This window comes from Populus alba, chromosome 2 (genome assembly GCF_005239225.2).
Source record: "Populus alba chromosome 2, ASM523922v2, whole genome shotgun sequence".
Lineage (NCBI taxonomy): Eukaryota > Viridiplantae > Streptophyta > Magnoliopsida > Malpighiales > Salicaceae > Populus > Populus alba.
The window spans coordinates 19,116,861-19,136,396 of record NC_133285.1 but is presented as its reverse complement, the minus strand read 5'-3'; the positions used below and the strand labels follow the sequence as shown (position 1 = coordinate 19,136,396).

The window sequence follows — 19,536 nt, the reverse complement described above, 5'->3', positions numbered from 1 at the left end:
ACTAAAAAACAATTCTAGTCAGATTCAGTTTCTTTAAATGTTTGAAGTTGAATGAACCAGATCGAACCAAATGACAACTAACCCTCTATCTGGCCTTAACAAACGTAGCTTGTTAAAATGTACATGGTAACGATAGCTTTTTTCTTTCTTCTACTTTTTTCCCTAGAGAATTCACATGCCAAGTTCTATATTTCTTTCTTATAATAATCAAGTTTTGTTCTGTTTTAAAGGTCATTTAAAATTCAAATGTCAGAAATTATAAAATAAAAATGTACATGGTATCGTGATTTTAGGCTTATTCATAAAAATTTTCGTCCTGATTCTAACAAAATAAAAGAAAGAAATAACACGAACCTCGTGATCATGTGATCATGCAACCTACAATCAAAATTGAGATCTGATCTCGAAAAGCTAAAAGATGTTTGATAAGAGTGTGGCATAATGAAAACATGTCCCAAGATTTCAACACTATTGGAATGAAGTCAAATGACACCACGACGCTAGTTACTTTTCGATAAATCAAATTCAGTTCGTTCAAGAACCAAAGAATGCAAGAATGTCTTTCACATGTTAAACTAAAAAGTTCAGAAGTATTATTGATAAAAAAAAAAGTGTTGAAATTGAGACTTATATGTGTTTAAATAGTTCTGAGAAGTTAACCTTAATGGATATATCATTGTGGGCTAGACTGACTCACATATAAAAACTAACTCAAAACCTTTACTAGTAAGGTCAAACCCTGATCCAAACAAGCCTTGAATCCTAGATGAAAACAAAGTATTATTTAAGCCCAAACAAGCCTTGGGTTGTAGCTAATAAAATAAAAATAAAACCTATAAGTCTAAGTCATGTTCTGCGTGAGAAGAGAAGAAGAAAATAAAACATTGCATGTCTGATACAAGACTTATTTATAGCCTATAATGTTGCTCAATAATCTTAGTGACTAAAACAGAAGTTGTTGCCCCTTTCATTTTGAAGTTATAATATGATTATAATCTTAACCTTATATTTATCCTTTTTTTAGAAGGAAAATGATGATGCCTTTAATGCTTCTCTTTGCTGCCTTTTGGTATCATTCCAATACTATGAAACATAGTTATGTTGTTGAATTATTCTTCTTGCATAACAAAGAAACTTTGCCACCACATGTGTTTTCTTTTCCATGTTTTCTTGAATTTGTTTATTTTCTTTGCCATGTTTTGTTCTCATTTGACAATGTGTCCTATGGTTAGTGTTGTGGCATGCACAATGTTGAATGGTGGATTTGCCTCCTAGATTGAGAGGTTTTTTGATGTGTTGGAATAAATCATAAAAATTATGATTTAAAGGGTTTAGGAGTTGCCACTTAGTATTATGGTAATTGAAAAACCTAATGGTATGCAAAAATTTGGATAAAGGGACTAGTTATGCATAAGAAAGACGCATTATCTATTGCAAGTTGTATTATTGGTCAATTGTTTATTTTTTTCAAAGTCATGTTTCTATTTGTTGATTTGTTTAAGATTCAAGAGAAGTTAGGCCTTGACCTTTATCAGGCTAAAACCTAACTATTCTAAGGCTAAAAAATTAATGTCGAATTTCTTTCTATTTTGTATTTTTAATACTTAATGATATACTTTACAGTGTAATTTTATAACCCCTAAATATTAAAGTCTACATTTAATTCTTAACATTTTATTTATGTTAATTCATTTAATTTAATACAAAGAGCATGTATTACATTGTAAAATTCATATCTCAAATATTAACTAAACAAATTAATTTTTGTAGTGTTTTTTGAAATTTCAAGCAAATCCTAATAAATAATCATAAACTGATTATGATATTCATTTATGTATTTTTTTAAAATATGATAAAAATGCAGTCTTTGTTATTGTTTTTTTTTTTTTATAAGATATACATGAAAAACTTTTAGAGTTTGGTTGTATGCACACAAACAAAAACATGTTTTTGTATTTTTGGAATAAGGGATTTTTTTTTTTGAGATTTTGGAGAAAATTTAATATTTTTAAAATAAAATTAGTATCTTACATTGTAATTCTACAATTTAATATTAAGTGAAATTATTGAAAAAATATGCAAGGAACATACAAATAATTTTAAAATAGTCCTTGAATTTTTTTCAGAATTATCAGAATTTTTTTAGAGCTTACTTTGCTAGACATGATAGTAAAGGTAAACAATGTTAAAAAGAGAACAATACCACTTGTTTTTTAAGCACACCCTTGTCCAAAAGTTAAAGGCATGAAAAATACTTTAAGACCGTATTTAACAAACATGCTTTAAGAGCATAAAAATGAGCGCGACAAACACACCTTTAATGTTGATAATAAAATATTAAATTATAGAATTGAATTTAATTATACTATTTAAAATACATGTGAAAATAAATTGAGTTAGCAATATTAATTGTGTCTCCCATTACGAACTCTTATTGAATTAATAACGTCTTATATTATGAAAAAAAAAAAACTAATGAAGTTGGTCTTCAGCAATTTCTTAGAAATTCCATACCCAAACTCTTTAAAAGCTATTGTTGACCATATGTATATGGCTATGGCCACAAGCCTTTGTAGGGAAAGTCAGGGAGGACCACTGAAAGGCATCTTCTCTTGACAAACATCCCTGAGGATCATAGCATTTCTCTACCAAACTCAAATTCATTCAGTATATGCTTACAAGTAAAAGAGAGTACTAGCGGCGGCGGCGACGGCGGCGGCGGCGGCGGCGGCGGCGGCTAGTCCTAGAAGAAAACCCCTTCCATTAAGCTCTTTATGGACCATCCAGATGTGCATGCTGCTGCTGCTGTCGCCGCTAGTCCCAGAGGGAAACCCCTCCCATTCAGCCCTTCATGGACTATCCAGATGTGCATGCCTGATGCAATCATATTTATTTCATAAATTTATAACAAAACTAATACAATAATCAATAAGCTTAAAACAAAACTTTGTAATCCCAAAAAAATAAAAAACAATCGTTATTTATTGAAACAAACCTGCACTTGAAATAACTTCACAAGGTGTCATAATATGCATGCTAATAATCTAGTAATAGAGTAGGGGAAATAAGAGATGTAAGTTAGGGTTTTTCAAAGGAATTAAAGAGAGGGTATTATTGAAAAATATTTTTCAATATCAATTAGAATTTACTTTCTTGAATACGTTTATTGTTATTCTTAAGAGTTAAATTTCATTTGAAATTCAAGTCATATCTTGAAAAAATATTTCAAACACATAAATGGATTTAACCCTATAAATTCAATTTAATTCACATGGTTTTAAACAGTGTTGTAAAATAAAAAGAAAACTCATGGCAAATCTAAGATTCAAGAGAAAAGTTCTTTTTTGTCCTCATACCTTTTCTTTGCTCGTAAATAAATAAATTCACAATCTAAAAACAACCTAAAATCAGTAAAAAAATCTAAAATTAAATTAAAAAAATATCTTAAACCTTGATCTACTTGTTGTGATTAGGGGTGTTCACGGTCCGGTTCGGTCCGGTTTTAACCTAAAAATTCAACCGAACCGGAAAATAACATTATTTATTAATATAACCCGAACCGAACCGAAAACCGGTTCAAACCGAACCGGTTTTGTTCGGTTCGGTTCGGTTTTTTAGCATAAAAACCAGAAAAACCGGACTGATCTTCATCACTGAGCTACTGAGATTTTCTCGCATGAATTTCAATTCCATTGCTGTTGACGCGCATAGTTCATTCTAAATTTTCAAGCACAAACATTTGGTCAGACAGCTTATTTAAAAAAACAAAGAAAAAGAAAACATTGAGTACACCAAGACTGCAGCACATGTTGACTGCTCATTTTGTTCCCCTCTAAAAAACTTTCCATCTTGGTTAACCCGATACCTATCTCGATTTTGGTGACACAGGTTTTCACCTTTTTTGGGTTTATGAATGTGTTTCATCTTACTCTGAGCTAGTGATCTCGTAAGTTTTCACAGTTGCTTCGGTGGAAAAGTTTAATTACCCGGTGGTCCGCCACCTCCTGGATTTTAGAACCATTCTTGAATGATGGTTCCCTCACATCTGGATTGTGAAACTAGAAGGGAAAGTGGAAAGGGGAAGGCTGGGAAGGGAAGGCTTGAGGGGGAAAGCTGGATTGTGAAACTAGAAGGGAAAGTGGAAAGAAGAAGGTTGGGAAGGGAAGGCTTGAGTGGGGAAAGTGAGTGATTTAGGGTTCTGAAAAGGGAAGGGGAAGGGGAAAAGGGGAAGGCTGAAGGGAAAGGGGGGTTGGCGGCTGGAAAGTGGGATTTAGGGTTAGGGATGGTTCTTTTTATACTTTTTTTTTAAACCGGTTCGGTTTAGTCCGGTTCAATTGGTTTAAGCTTTTTTAAATTGGAACCGAACCGAACCGGGTGATTTTTTTAATTTTTTAATCGGTTTATTCAGTTTTTTTATCGGTTCGGTTTTTTCGGTTAATTTTGTTCTCGGTTTTTTCGGTTTTTTCGGTTTAATCGGTTGATCGGTTTTTTTGAACACCCCTAGTTGTGATGAGGTCTAAAATTACATCAATAAAACTCCTTTCATTAAGAGAAGCCTAACAAAAACAAGACTGATTTTTTTATCATTGAGATTTGATTAACATATCACGTTTATTTTTCTCTTTGTTTTCAATGAACTTTCTTTTTTTTCTTTGAAAAAAACCTAAGATATTGAAATGTAAAAAAAATAAATTTTAGTACTAATCATGAAATTCTAAAATGAAAGGGACCAAAATGAGTAAATGGATAATTTTTGGATGAAAAAAATGATTTTTTTTGCATGAATTTGAAGAAAGCCCCATAATTTTTTTTTATTTTTTTTTATTTTAATCTTTTTATAATATAAATTTAAATTTTATTTCATCGAATTAGCTGAAATTTTAAAACTCCACACATAACTTGAATTGCAAATAATATGCAAAAAGAAGAAACTATAAACACATTTAATTACCACAAATACGACATGGAAAGATGAAATTAAAAAAAGGAGAGAGTAAAGTTCAACAATCAAAATGAAAAATTGAAAAAATAGTAATGTTCATTTAGCGAGTAGATATACAATAACGAATAGTAAAAATTGTAGCTCTTTTAGTTTATTATTATTAATATTAATTAATAAGAAATAAAGCCTATTTCTTTTGCTTTTTTGTTTTTTGTTTTTTATATATTAACAAGTTGTTTAATTAAACATGCTCCATTGATTGATCTAAGTGGCATATATTTTCTTTATTTTGTAGTAAATCGATAGAACCATATCACAGGGATATATATGATTTTTCTTATTTTGATGCCAACTGAACTTTTTTATAATCAAACTGAAAATAAAATAAAATCTATTTCATACTTGAGAATATTTTTCTGACTACATAGCATAAATCGAGATACACAATTCATTTGAGCATGGATTTGCACGACGACGGCAATATGATACTGAAGGAGATTCAAACACTTGAAGGACACACCGATAGGGTTTGGAGCTTAGCTTGGAATCCGGCTACAGCAACTTCTCCTGTCTTCGCTTCTTGTAGCGGCGATAAGACTGTTCGAATCTGGGAGCAGACTCCTTCCACTCGCCTTTGGCACTGCAAGGTTTTTCTTCTTCTTCTTCATCTTTTGCAAGTCAGATAAAGTTGGAACCTATACTAGAATATTTTGGTCGTGTCTGGTTAGGAAGTTGTGTTAATTTAGTAGATTCTTGTGTTGGGAGAATCTTATGATTATTATGGGATGACTGCAGGCAGTTCTGGAAGAAACACACACTAGAACTGTTCGGTCGTGTGCCTGGTCACCTTCTGGGAAATTGTTGGCAACCGCCAGCTTTGATGCCACCACTTCCATTTGGGAAAATATTAGCGGTGATTTTGAATGTGTTTCTACTTTAGAGGTATTTAATTTAAGAAAAAAAGATTGTTTATTTTTTTTTCCAGTTTGATGAAATTTTATCATACCTGGGACTAATAATTTATTTACTTTTTAGGGTCATGAAAATGAAGTGAAAAGTGTGTCTTGGAATGCATCTGGTTCGTTCCTTGCGACGTGTAGTCGGGATAAGACTGTTTGGATTTGGGAAGTGATGCCTGGGAATGAATTCGAGTGTGCTTCGGTTTTGCAAGGACACACACAAGATGTTAAAATGGTTAAATGGCATCCAACCATGGATGTTTTGTTTTCTTGCAGTTATGATAATACTGTTAAGGTACCTTTTTTATGGGTAAAATTGCTCATCTCTGCCTTTTCTTTTTCTTTCTTTGTGAAAAGCTGATTCCAAAATTTCCATTCCTGCTTTCATAACAATTTTAAAATATGAGATCAAGTTTATAATTTTCATAGAAATACAGGTTTGGGCCGAGGATGGCACTGGTGATTGGCATTGTGTTCAAACCTTAGGTGAATCTAACAAGTACTCTCTCTTCCCTTCCTTCCCCCCCAACCCCTTCCTTTGCTTTTATGCTACTCTTGTAGATGCGCTATTCTTTTTCATTAGACCATTATGCTGGCTAGCTGATATAGTTAGGTTTCACATAGACTTTAGTTAATGTTATTTGTTGGCTTATTGATAACTCCCTTTGCAATATGACGAGCTAATCTAATTGAACAAGGGTTGTTTCCTACTCAGTGGTCACTCTTCTACTGTCTGGGCACTTTCCTTTAACGCTGAAGGAGACAGAATGGTTACTTGTAGGTATGTAAAGCTTTTTCCTAAGTTTGATGATCATTGCTTGGGGTGATTTTTATTTTTAAGGTATGTAGAAACAAAAGCAATTGAATGGATTTTGGGTTGACTTTGCAGTGATGATCTTACCCTAAAAATATGGGAAACAGATGTTGGGAGGATGGTGTTGGGTGATGACCACGCTCCTTGGTGAGAAGCATGCTCATTGGGTCTTCTACTTTTCATTTCTTACATCTTATAGTGCACCTTCACTATTAGAATTCAAATAAAGAAATGACTTCAAATTAGTGTGAATGACTTGTGATAAAAAAATATTTGAAATTATGGATTGAAATTCTGTTGGTCCTAAGTAGTAGGCCACTTGATAATCTGTGTATTTTTGCAAATGACACTAGAATTATTGTGGCAGAGAATGAAGGACAACAATGGGAATTAGTTTTTATTTATTTATTAGTTTTAATATTATGTAATTATTCTAGATTTAAATATTTAGGAATATTAGTAGTTAAATTAGGATTTTAGTTTCCTTAATGAAGTAAGACTTATTGGTTTTTATTTTATTTTATTTGGTTTGGTGTATATAAATAAGTACTTAAACATTAGTTATTTTGGTCTTTGAATTATTGACTAAAATTTTGAGTTTATACAATATTGAGTGTGTATCTCTTGTCTTACTTTCAAGATTGAGTGTCTTTTTTAATTTGGTCCCTTCAAAATAGTGTCTCTCTTGTTGGTGATTTTTGGTTACTATTCTACTTTAATTCTTTGATTTTGATGATTTTTTCTTCTCCTATCATAGATCAATTTGGTCCCACCTTGAAATTTGTGTGTTTCTCATCTCTTTTTCTTCCCGCAATTACTTTGCCAATTTGGCCGATACCATATCTAGGGTTTTGGCTTTTTCAAACCAAAAAGAAGTCTACTAAAAGAACAGACAAAAATAAGATGACAAATCAAACAGAATTAGTGGTAGTACCACAGATTCCCCAAGTCACATATATGTGATAATTGAGCAAAATTCCACCCACACTAACTTTATCTTGCAGTGCTAGTTGGGAATTCTATTTGTTTCCAGAATTTGTGCCAACATCTGTAGGGTTGATGGATTTCTTTTCTTTTGGCTTTGTGATAAGCTATTCCTATATGCTACTTTATTGATATGATTTATATGGTTTGAGGAACAAGAATGTATACTACTCTTGCTCATGGTTAATCTTTTGAAAATCATAGAGAATATAATTCTGATAGGAGAAGTGTAGCTCTTCAGGAATAAAGAAGTGAGATAAGCTTTGTTTTGTTTGTTTAGGTGCTTCCATATATCAAAGTGGATGTATTACATGAAACATTTTGGAGAATATATTTATGTTTGAGGAATTTTCTGTTTTTCAATTCAATATGCGAAACATTTTGTTTCGGCTTTATTTGAACTTAATTACACTTGTGTTTATGAAAATTTTATGAAAATTGTTGTAAGATGGATATTCGACTCAGATATGGGTAAATTACGAATGTACTACGGGAATATGCATCTTATTAATACCATCTATCCTCCAAAACCTAAAGTCAGATTGTCACAACATGCAATTTATCAACCTCCATTGATTAGCAACATTGAGGTCACCAAAATCACTAGCACTGTTAATTCTTTAGAAACCCAAATCCAAACCATGCAAATTTGCAAACTAATCATACAAAATTCAATAATACATTTGTCAATTCAAAATAGAAGTTGAGCGTTTTAAACAACCAGTGTAGAACAAGTTGATGAATGCATTGAAGAAGACATTGGAGAAACTTATTAAAGGAAATTGTGATTGTGCAAACACAAGATGAGCACGAATTTACAGATTAAGAAGTTCAAACAACTAATATAGTATAAGAAGATTTTGAGGTGCCATGAGTAAAGATTTTATCATTGAAGTGCTCAAAGATGAAGTTGATCAAATTGACTTTAATGTTCCTTCTAAATTCAATATTATAGCCGAGTAGACTATATTATTGCTAATATTGCATACAGAAGATTGAAATGCTGTAAATGCAAAAAAAAAATTTCAGGGAGTGCTTGCAACTTCATGGAGTTTTTGCTATTTCAACACTTTAGAACTTGAGGTTGAGTTTTTTTCCAACCAAGAGAGAATGATGGAGAATGAAGTACTACAATGGAAATTGGTTTTTAATTGATCAGGAGTTTTAATATTGTGTGATTATTCTACATTTTATTTTTAGAAATATTAGTATTTATTATTCAGTTGTTAAATTAGGATTTTTTTTATTGATCTAAGACTTGTTAGATTTTTCAATTTTATTTGGTTTGATGCATATACATAAGCATCCAGACAGTAGCTATTTTGGCCCTTGAATTATTAATTGAAATTAAAACTTTGAGTTTTTGCAAGATTAAGTGTCTCTTGTTTTGCTTTCAGATTGAGTTTGTCTCTCTTGATTTGTTTTCTTCAAGATTGAGCGTCTCTCTTGTTGGTGATTTTGTTTCTATTCTATATCAATTCTTTTGTTTTGGTTTTTGTGCTCTCTTTTCCTACATCATATTATCAATGTGCTTTATTTGAATAATTCAGGAAACAAAGACTTGATTATGATGCTCTTACATGCCAATTTGATGTGAGATTTATGTGGCATAAGATAATTATAGCATATGCTCCCCATCCCTAACCTGTTGTCCACCTTTTATTTTGGATGCCCAAAATGTTTATCCACATCCATTAAGAAATCGTATTTATGAGTTTTATCAAAGTTTATTTACTTATGATAGTTAGAAAAAGAATAAGAATGGATTTGGGATTCACACCCCAAAGGTATCAATTATAGTTTCATTTGTATATGGTATGGTGAAATTATAAGCCATTTTCAAATTATGCAGGGTGCTTGCTCACACACAAAACAATACTTGTTGACAACATGGTTTGTTTTTCAGGAATCATCTTTGCACTCTCTCAGGTTATCATGATCGAACGATCTTTTCAGTTCATTGGTCAAGGTAGCAACCCTTTAATTTAATTGAACGAAATATCGTGTCTTCTTCATTGTTCTATGTTGTTTCTGGCTGTTCCCTTTCTTTATTAACTCATCATTGGTGCTCTTGTGGATGTTATGGGTAACATATACTTTTTCTGGGTTACCCTTTGTCTTTCAGCATTGATTCTTTCTAAATTCTATGTTTTTGCACCCCTTAATTTTTGAACAGGGAAGGTATTATAGCAAGTGGAGCAGCTGATGATGGTCTACGGTTTTTTCTGGAGAACAAAGATGGTTTGGTATTAATAATTTATACCCTCACCTTATTATATCTACTGATTTAACATACCAGAGAAGTTGCTCTGTTATTTGCATTGTATCAAAATAACAAAAACCCCTTAAATTGTTTTTGCAGCATGTCAAGTATGTAGACATAAACAACATTACCATGTATGGATAGTTGCTAAGTTCTCTCTTTCACAAGTTAGCTACATACCTGCCTTTTGGGACGAAAACTGCTTGTTTATTTACTCCTTATAATAAAAGTGCTTGAGGACATGGTTTTTGGAGTTCAATATATTTTTCACTCTCTATGTCTCAACGGACCCCCCCTCCTTATCTACCTCTTACCTTTCTTTGTTATTCCTGACGATGAACTTCATGGAGTGGTGGTGGTTTAAATTAAGCAACTGTTTTTCATTAGGTTTTTTCTTTCTTTTCCTCAGTTCAGTTTTCACATCTTAGATAAATTATTTAGAAGTTCAATGGTTTGATTCTCTCGATTTATTCTTGCTTTCATTTCTTTTCATGTTAGTTTTTTCGGCTGATTAATTGCTTCATATCCAAATCCTTTGATTTGTGAACTTTTCCCGTTTCAATCATTTTTGTCCAGTATAGTGGCATGGAGAGAATTATCCTCAAAACTCAAAAGCTGGATGGATATTTAAAGAAAGGAAAGAACTAAATATTATTGCTCTGAGTGGGGGGAAAATGAAACTAACCACCTTGTCCTGAAAACAGTTTTAGTGCAAATCACTGTTGGGGCACTTTTGTCCTAAAAAGTGGACATTTTGCTAACATTGCTAAAGAGTGCAACTTGTGATTCCCTGTGTGCGAGCAACAAACACATTCTTACTCAACTTAGTTTTTCTTGTGAATTTCTTACACTTTACCTTTTTTGTAATCTTATTTTCATAAAATTAGATATAGATTTTACTCAGTTCTGGTATCTCAAGAATGCCAAATTTCAGGTTGATTGCAAAAACTATAAGCTAATCACCTAAGTAACCTTTTGAAATAAATTATCACAACATAGATGGAAACACCTGTATCTGACTTTGATTTGAAATTGGTCTGATGAGGTAATGCGACCTTGTGAAGTTCCTATTTATGGATGCTCATAAATTGAGGATGCCTTACTCTTGGCTTGATATATTGATTAGTGAATTAGGAAAAGAAGGATTAAGTGAGACTATTGTGTGTTTGTTACAGGTTGACGGTCCTTCGTATAAACTGTTGCTGAAAAGGGAAAAGGCTCACAATATGGACATAAACTCAGTGCAATGGGGCCCTGGGGTAAGCTTTCTTTTGGAAGTGTTGAGATTACACACTCACAGCAAATTTTTTTTTGTAGTGTATTTGATGTTTGTGTTTGTGCTGAAATGAATGCTGAAATTAAGTACAATAGGATCTGGTGGGAGGAGAGGGAGGGGGGTTGGTTGTAGATTCTTGGGTTCTATGACGATAGAGTGATGCTTGCCATTCAAGTGTCCTTGTAAACCAAATATATATTTCCCTGCTTGCCCTAATGATACTTATCTTGAAACAATTATACTACTATCTACTGCACAGCAACAGTAATAATACAAAAAACATGTGCTGACACTAGAAACTTCTGTTCTCTCACCATTCACCCTGCTAAAACTAGTGCAATTTTGGTTAAAATGGTTTTATATCATTTAGCTGTACTGAAAAGATGAAAAGCTTGAGCTCACATCTTGAAAAGGCTAAAAAGGGTGAGGACATCACCTATATTAGAGCCTATAGTGCCTTTTATTTGGTTTCTCATTTTCAAACTTTTTGTGCTGGGGACGGGGAATTAATGCTTAGTATTGAAATCGTGATTGTATTTGTATTGTGTTTCTGTATATGATTGTTGATTCTTGCCAGGAAACCCGGCTACTTGCTTCCACAAGTGATGATGGGAAAATAAAGATATGGGAACTGGCAACTCTAACCTGATACAACCTTTTGATAATGATGGTTATGATTTCATGAAGCACTAGACCCAACTTCTGGGATCTTGAAATTGATACATGTTTTAGATATAAATCTCTTGTTAATTTCCTCTTATAAGTTTATCAGTGTAGTGGATGGAGCTGGGTTGACTTGACGTTTCTCTACCATGGAAGTCGGAAGTTTTCCATATTAAATAAAGCATATGTATTTTTGTTCTTAATGTATTAATGCTTAGTATTGAAATCTGAGCGACTCATGATACTGGGTTTTAGAACGAGATTGTATATAGTCTGCCAGAACTAAATTGGGAGCAGAAATAAAATTATCAGAGATTGTAATTTGGATATTAATGTTGTCTTTTTGCTTCTTTTTTCACCTGATCATTCCACTTATGGGCATGCTGTTTATATATTAACAGTTGATGTTCTGTTCATAATTTACTGAGTGAAAGAGGGGCAAAAAAAAAGCAGCAGTTTTGAATACAAAATCACAGAAGATACCAAGGTTGTACTACCTATCCGACTGAGTTGTTTATGTGAAAAGCATCGTACTTCATGCTAGGAAGTATTTTCCAAAATTTCTTCTGGTTGCCCTCAAAAGGGGTAAATGGTTCATCAGAGTAGATCATATCTGGGTAAGGGTCTTTATTCCCGTGAAATAAATGTATTCAATACATCCTGTGTATTTCTCTATGTATTAATGGCTGCTTGGATTTGCTCCAGAGTTCTCCCTTTTGTTTCTGGCACCACCGTGACCACAAATACTATAGCCAGCGCGTTGATTGCAGCATAAAGAATGAAGGTACCTGAAAACCATTGTTGTATAATTTAACTAACTGCTTTGTGAACCAGAGCTGTCTTTGAAACTAAATGTTTTCAATTTTGCACATCTTGATATTGTTCTTAAAAACTACTAAGTAGCTCTTGGTATTTATTTCAGTTCTTCCTTTATTTATTTATCTTGCTAGCTGGTTGCCAATAAATTGATTCTTTGTATTATGCTAAAGTTTTGCATCGTTTTGTTGAATAAGTTTTAGATTTGTTTACCATAGGAGCTCCAGGACATAAGGTAGTTGTAAGTGTAGGAAATCGCCCATGCACCAAACCAGTTCACAAGTGTTGCTAAGCTTCCAGCCACTCCCTTAATATTTATTGGAAATATCTGCAACAAAAGACAATTGTCTTTTTTGGGTGGAATAATGAATTCATAGATGGAATTTTCATCTTGGAACTTAGATTACCTCAGACATTATTACCCATGGAACTGCACCCATTCCTGCTGAAAATGAGCCGATATATAGCTGAACCAAAAGTATTTATCAAAGATACGTAAATGAGAAGTTACATAGTTGGAGAATGATCTCAAGAGAAATATTATTTGAAAATGATTATAATTACCAGTATGCCAGTTAAAGTAAGTGCCGGGACTGATTTGGTTGCCAATTCATTAACCTAGTTTTGCAGAAGGTCACTTTTACATGTCAGTATTTGAGAGAGACATTGAATTTATGAGGTCTAAAGTTAGCAATAACCTTTAGGTAGAATGAAATCGCAGTTATTATACAGCCAAGAATCAGTCCTGATGCAGAAACCTGGAATGCATAGATAAATTAACTTTCAATACCTGAAGGGTGATGAGTCAAGATGAAATTTCCAGAGCTAACTGCGTTGGACAGAAATTTACCAGTAATAGAGGCTTTCTTCCAGCTTTATCTATTACGGTTGTGTTGAGGGCAGTAACCACAACCTACAAAATAATTTTTTTTTCAATGTACTGCTATTGGACTATGACATTTTGATTTCTTGAAGTTAACAAAATTACTGAAAGAAAGAAACCTGAAGAATGGCATAGATTATGGTACCAAGACTGGGAGAAAATCCTGAAATAATTCAGAATTTCAAATATTAGAGTACCAATGGAGAATCAAAACATTCTAGAAAGTATCAGCAAAAAAGCTTGAATTATTTGATGTTCTGTATGAAGGCTTTATTTTCTACTGGGTTAAAATTCTATTATCATCAAAGATCAGGAAGGCTTTCAGGATGGAAATTACCGTGTAAGATTATTTTTATGTACCTTGTTCTATTTGGATTATTTTTTCTATTTAATTAGGATTTTACTAATTAGGAATCCTAACACTAGATGGATTCTATTAGTTAGGCAAGTGTTAATCAGACATGCTTTTTCTATATAGGATTCTAGTTCTAGAACTAGTATAAATCGGAATGTCTAATTTATTGTTAGGGATTCAAACTCACATTGTTCAGACTTTATATAAAATATTATAAATTTTTTCTATTCCTAAACAATGTTGAGGGCTCTAATCTTAGGATTTGATAACCCTAACTTTTATTTATGCTATATGCGCATCAAATATTGGCCTGCTGACTTGAAAGCAGGGTGGACATAAAATTTTATGTTTAGTTCCCTGTTTGGTGGAAAGGGCAGGGACCATGTATCTCCTTTGATAGTAATGTTTATCAAGACCTCTTTACCTGCTGACTCAAAAATATTGCTGACATAAAAGCAGACCCCATTGATTCCTCCAAATTGTTGAAAGACCATCAGTCCTACTCCTATCTGATCAAATTGGCATAAAATGTATCAATTGACTATCAGAGTTCATGAAAAATAAATCCTTTCTGGTGAGGCAAACTGGAAAATAAAGAAATATAGGATTCGAAGGTTGCAAAAGGGAATAATACAATGACTGAGCGGAGGTATCTTCTTTGAAACAAATCTAGGAATCTGGCTTTTGGGAGCCGTTCAAGAGTTTCTATGTAGTCCTGTCACAAAAGCATAAAACTCATCATACTTTTCTTCAAATTGCTACTACATTAACAGCATGCAGAATACAGATTTCAGATAAGAACCTTGATTTCAGTTGCCTCCTGAGATATATCAGCTTCCTTGCCACGAAGCTTTTGTAGAGCTTTTTGAAACTCTTCTTCACGTCCTCTCTTTGCCTGTAACAACGCCATTTTCATTATGTATATGCGTGTGTGTGTGTGTGGATGCAGTGTGTGTATTCAATTGCTGTTCGTTACCAGCCATCTGGGAGATTCGGGAATCAGAAACAGGCCAAAAACCAGGATTGCACAAGGAACAAGCCCTGCAAGCACTCTAGAGGTAAGCGTCCTGCTCTACAAATATTTTTAGTGTTTTCTACTCAACCATTTAAATTTTCTGAAAAATAATGGCCATTCTTGATCCCGTGATGATTGAGTAGGCAATAGATCAAGGAATACCAGTCAATGCCAAAGCCCTCCATGTCAGTACGGTTCCTATTATGAATGCAACAGACACTCCACCGCAGATCATAAGCTGCATCATGAGATGATAGGATTAGAGAGGATCCTTGTCCCATTACATTTTGGTTTACATTATATATTAAATATCTGCTCCGTCCAACTAAGCCTCAATAGAAAACGTAATTTAGAAAGTTGATGTCCCTTCATAACACACCACAGCTTGTGAAATTATGTTATCATTTGAAAAGATACATTTCTCAAGTTCTGTCAGAAGCATATCTTTACCTGATTTGTAGCTGTTAGTGCTCCTCTAAGACTCTTGGGTGCAATTTCAGCAATAAAAACAGGTACCTTGTCAAGATGTCAACATCATTATCGAATTCATTAGTGACATGATGTGGTTTATGTGTAGAGGCATGTTGAGAAGCAAATGCGAGAAGATTAAAATTCTACCACATAAGAAAAGACTCCCATTCCATAACCTGTTGCCAGTCTCCCGAGGTCCAACGCCAGAACCCCCTGTTTTGTATTAATTGAGAGGGTAACAAGAAATAAGATAATGTCTGGGGAAAAATAATCCCTTTTGCTTCTGAAATTAAGACGACACAAACCTGAGCAAAGTAGATGGCTAGCCATCCAGCAACACAGAAGCTGGTAGCCACTCTCAGCGCCTGCGTACATTCCATACAAGGGTTGAGTCCTACACGAGTGGCACTAGATCCAAAATGGTTCATCATCACAGCATACCTCTACTTACCCCTTTCCGACCAATGAAATCAGCGATGGTCCCACTTGTGATTGCACCAATCATTGCACCGAATGTCAATATTGAGCCAAACACGGAATACTTCATAGTTCATACAGACACAAAGAGTAAGTAGCACATGTAAGTTTGGAAGCTAAAAACCAAAGAGTTCATTTGCCGCGTTTAAAACAGCATCATCAGTAAACAGGGGATGCTTTTCTTAATACAAGTACCCTGGATCCAGCTGATCTTTTGATCCTAGAAACTTTTCTCTTAAGTTCAATTTCCGCAGTTGATCTGGATCCATATTTGTAATGTCTACTGAAAATGAATTGTTCTTCCACAGCTTAAGTTTGCATGTTTCTGACAAGCTAGGAGTCTTATTGATAAAGGGGACAAATCAACCGGTTACTTAGCTCTGGATATATACTGGGAGACAGTTTAGTAACTAACCTCTGCTAGAGATAGAGAGAGATCTTCCCTGACAGCATTTTCTGTGGGTGATGAATAGCCTGCCTGAAACCACATGCAGTAAATCAAATCAAGACTCTTGCTTGTCAAGAAATATGGAGGAACACGAGCTAAGTTAGGAAACAGAGCTAATTATCAGAATTGTAAGTTCCTAAATAAAAGGAGGCGAGCTTACACAAGAGCCAAATGCGAAAGAGCCACAGACTGCAACAAAAGTGCTGAGGTAAACCATCCAAACACTTTCTTTGCTGCTACTCTGAGCAAAAGACCCATCTTGTTCGCCTGAATGATTTGTCTTGTCCATGAGTGGTTCTCTTACCTCTTCATGCTCACCACGATTCTTACACTGCTCTAGGTCCTCTTGGATGCCCATGCCTTCACTCTTTTCAGTCAGAATCTGTGGAGCCTGGAGATGGCAAGGAGAGAGTCTGTGAAGGAATGCTTTTTAGATCAGTGATGGATGGGAGAAATAGAAGAAAGAGATACGTTTTTCTTTCTTCCCTTTTTTTTTTTCTTTCTTTTTAAAATTTTCCTTAAATATGCTGCCAAGAAGTGAGAGTTCTCAACCACGTACGCTGTGCTCAAAGCTTCAATATTCAGTCGCACTTGTCCCACCACAACAGCGTTCTTGACTTGATATACCCATCAGCAGCGACTGTTATTACTAAGACAAGTAAGTCTAGATTCCATGTGCATCATAATCAATTAATTAAATGGTATTGCCCTGAGTTCACATGGACATGGCAGAGTATATATTAACGTATAATATAAATTATATTTTGAAATTTTACTTTAAAGTTTAAATTATTGGGTTGAGATGGTTTTTTAACATGGTATTAGTGCTTTAATGATAAAGTGATCATGAGTTTGAGTTTCATCACTTTTATTTATTTGATAAAAATCAAGGACAAGAAAATATGGATCTGTACAAGTTTCAAGCCCAAAGAGCTTTTATTTGAAAGGGTGTATTAAAGAATAATATCAGTTATATTTTAGAATTTTATTTAAAAATTTAAGTTATTGGGTTGAGATGGTTTTATGATAATTTATAAATATGCTTGGTTGGAGGGATGGATAAGAAGTAAGAGGGATGACGTGTTTTTTTTTTGTTTCGTTTTTGTATTTTTTAGCCAGACAACTTATGAATAGATACTATGAGTGAAAATGGGTGAGAATCGAAACATGAAACGGATAAAAACTCAGTTAAGAAATGGGTGGATTTCTCGCATATTTTCCAATTCAGACGGATAGCTTCTTGTTAGTCACATTCTTACACCCAAACACGCCATCTAGAATGGATTGATATCTATCATTTCTTCTCTTCATTTTTCTACTTTATCCTCTTCAATCCTTCCCACCCAACAGTTCTTAAGATCATTGTTTTATCTAGAAAGAGATTTCAGTCAACCAAGCACATTGAAAGAGGTTTCGTAAAGCAAATTATAATGGAATTATGTTTTATTATATTTTATAGGATCATGAATTTCTTTTTAATCATTTCTCATTGACATTAAGAGCGTGTTTAGCAGTGGTAGCGTTGCTTTTCAAATAGCTTTTCGTGCCGAAATACATGTCAATGATGTTTTTTTATTTTTTAAAAATTATTTTTGATATCAGCACATCAAAACGATTTAAAAAGTACAAATCACACTCAATTTTAACAAAAAAAAATTAAAATTTAATGAAACACCGTTTGGAATGCAATGCCAAACGGTGTCTAAATCTACCACAGGAGAATTTTCAGCCGTCAGCAACCATCGCCTGGATTCTGAACCTGCTCGTCTCCTCAAAATTAAGTTAAATTGTACAACTTGAGGTATTTTCAGGGACCATTTGGTGCCTTGACGTCTAATTAATTGCAGGTCCAGCCAGCCTCTAGTGGGTGCAAAATTCCAAGGAGTTTTTTCAAGATAAATCATCAATCCCTGTCTCTATTGCTTCAGCCAGCCAATGAGCTCTGCAGCCTGCTCTACGTTTCTTCTTCCTTTTTGTATCATCAAAAAGGTATTGCCACACATGGCTACTTGGCATTTATATCATTAAATTATTTGGAAAAAAAAAAAAAATTAAATGCGTGGTTGGCAGATCCAATTTGACTGCGATATTCTCTTGATTCGTTCTTCCTCTTTCATTGAGGAGCTGAGTAGCCCACCATCTTTTCCATTTTTTTTTTACTCGGCTGCGAAACTGAAGATGCGAAATTAATTAATATTGTGGTAAAGGTAATTTTTTAAAGGATGTTTTATTTGAAAATATATTAAAATAATTTTTTTTATTTTTAAAATTTTATATTTAATATCAGAGCATCAAAACAATTTAAAAACAATTTAAATAATTTAATCTTAATACCAAATAAAATCTCAGAAGAAGCTCAAGGCAACTCACCATATGTTTTTACAGTGCCACCTAGTTGTTATAAGAAGTTTTTATTTATTGAATTAATGTAGTCTATAATTTGATGGCCTTTTCTTCTTTGGTTGATTATTTATGGTCTAAAAAGATGATGCATTGTATTAAAGATATTGGGTTATTAAAAAACTAAAAAATATTTTATTAGTAATAAATTACATAACATTCTATAAAGTTCTTTCCAATAATCATAATAATAATAATAATACTAATACAAGTACTTAAATGTATTGTTATGCTATTATGAAAAAAGTGATAAAAAATGAATTCACTGCACCTTGTTCTTTTTAACTTTTTAAAAGAGTTTACTTGTACTTTTCCGTAAATGTTTTATAATTAAATGACGTGATAATTTATTTGGGTAGTATTATCAAAGCATGCATGATATTTAAGGTCATGCATGATGTCAAATATTGATTTTCAATTAAGAAATTTGATGTGTCAATACAAGATCAGTTTGATCTTCGATCCATTTTATCAGTAGCAATCCACTAGGAATCTCATCAGAAAATACATCATCAAGCTCCTGCAATAAAGAAACACAAACACTAGAAATAAAAAGATCAAGTTCTAATGTATTAAAATAAATTTTCTTGTAAACAAGATTAACCCCTATTCTCAATTCATCCATCCCATTATTTTGTTGTCTTATTAAAGTCATATTGTCTTTAAGATCCTTTATTATCCTAGTCAGAAGCTCAAGTTGTTGGACGAAAGCTTGCATCCGAAAAGTGTTATTTGCTTTCAGTGTCGCAGACTTGTGATTTTTAGATAAA

The 19,536-nt window shown here is 33.3% G+C and overlaps 2 protein-coding genes and 1 long non-coding RNA gene across 6 annotated transcripts; 2 read left to right on the top strand and 1 right to left on the bottom strand.

Moving 5' to 3' along the window:
- The first annotated feature begins 5,279 nt into the window (after window positions 1–5,279).
- On the top strand, window positions 5,280–12,440 carry LOC118044172 (protein CIA1). Of its 4 annotated transcripts, none has more exons than XR_012169237.1 (11): window positions 5,280–5,589; window positions 5,738–5,884; window positions 5,978–6,196; window positions 6,339–6,400; window positions 6,617–6,682; window positions 6,791–6,862; window positions 9,606–9,668; window positions 9,876–9,945; window positions 10,062–10,096; window positions 11,138–11,221; window positions 12,303–12,440. XR_012169237.1 is itself a non-coding variant. In XM_035052363.2 (10 exons), the coding sequence occupies exons 1-10, from the start codon at window positions 5,401–5,403 to the stop codon at window positions 12,318–12,320; spliced, it is 990 nt and encodes a 329-aa protein (XP_034908254.1). In that variant the 5' UTR covers window positions 5,280–5,400; the 3' UTR covers window positions 12,321–12,440. The 4 variants fall into 4 exon arrangements, 2 of the variants coding, with proteins under 2 accessions (XP_034908254.1, XP_034908253.1); XR_012169236.1 differs by lacking the exon at window positions 12,303–12,440 and adding an exon at window positions 11,816–12,230; XM_035052363.2 differs by lacking the exon at window positions 10,062–10,096.
- On the bottom strand, window positions 12,274–16,724 carry LOC118044171 (sugar transporter ERD6-like 7). The gene is made up of 18 exons (XM_035052361.2): window positions 16,527–16,724; window positions 16,334–16,396; window positions 15,893–15,982; window positions 15,747–15,806; window positions 15,589–15,654; window positions 15,421–15,486; window positions 15,133–15,208; window positions 14,932–14,996; window positions 14,758–14,850; window positions 14,590–14,670; window positions 14,380–14,464; window positions 13,720–13,763; window positions 13,568–13,630; window positions 13,416–13,475; window positions 13,282–13,335; window positions 13,125–13,184; window positions 12,931–13,045; window positions 12,274–12,689 (listed from the first exon to the last, which is right to left on the bottom strand). Exons 1-18 carry the CDS (start codon window positions 16,722–16,724, stop codon window positions 12,574–12,576), a joined length of 1,455 nt encoding a protein of 484 aa, XP_034908252.1. The 3' UTR covers window positions 12,274–12,573.
- LOC118044173 (uncharacterized) lies at window positions 13,774–18,406 on the top strand. The gene is made up of 3 exons (XR_004686744.2): window positions 13,774–15,013; window positions 15,114–17,024; window positions 18,084–18,406. It is a non-coding gene; the product is annotated as an uncharacterized lncRNA (long non-coding RNA).
- Window positions 18,407–19,536: the final 1,130 nt, after the last annotated feature.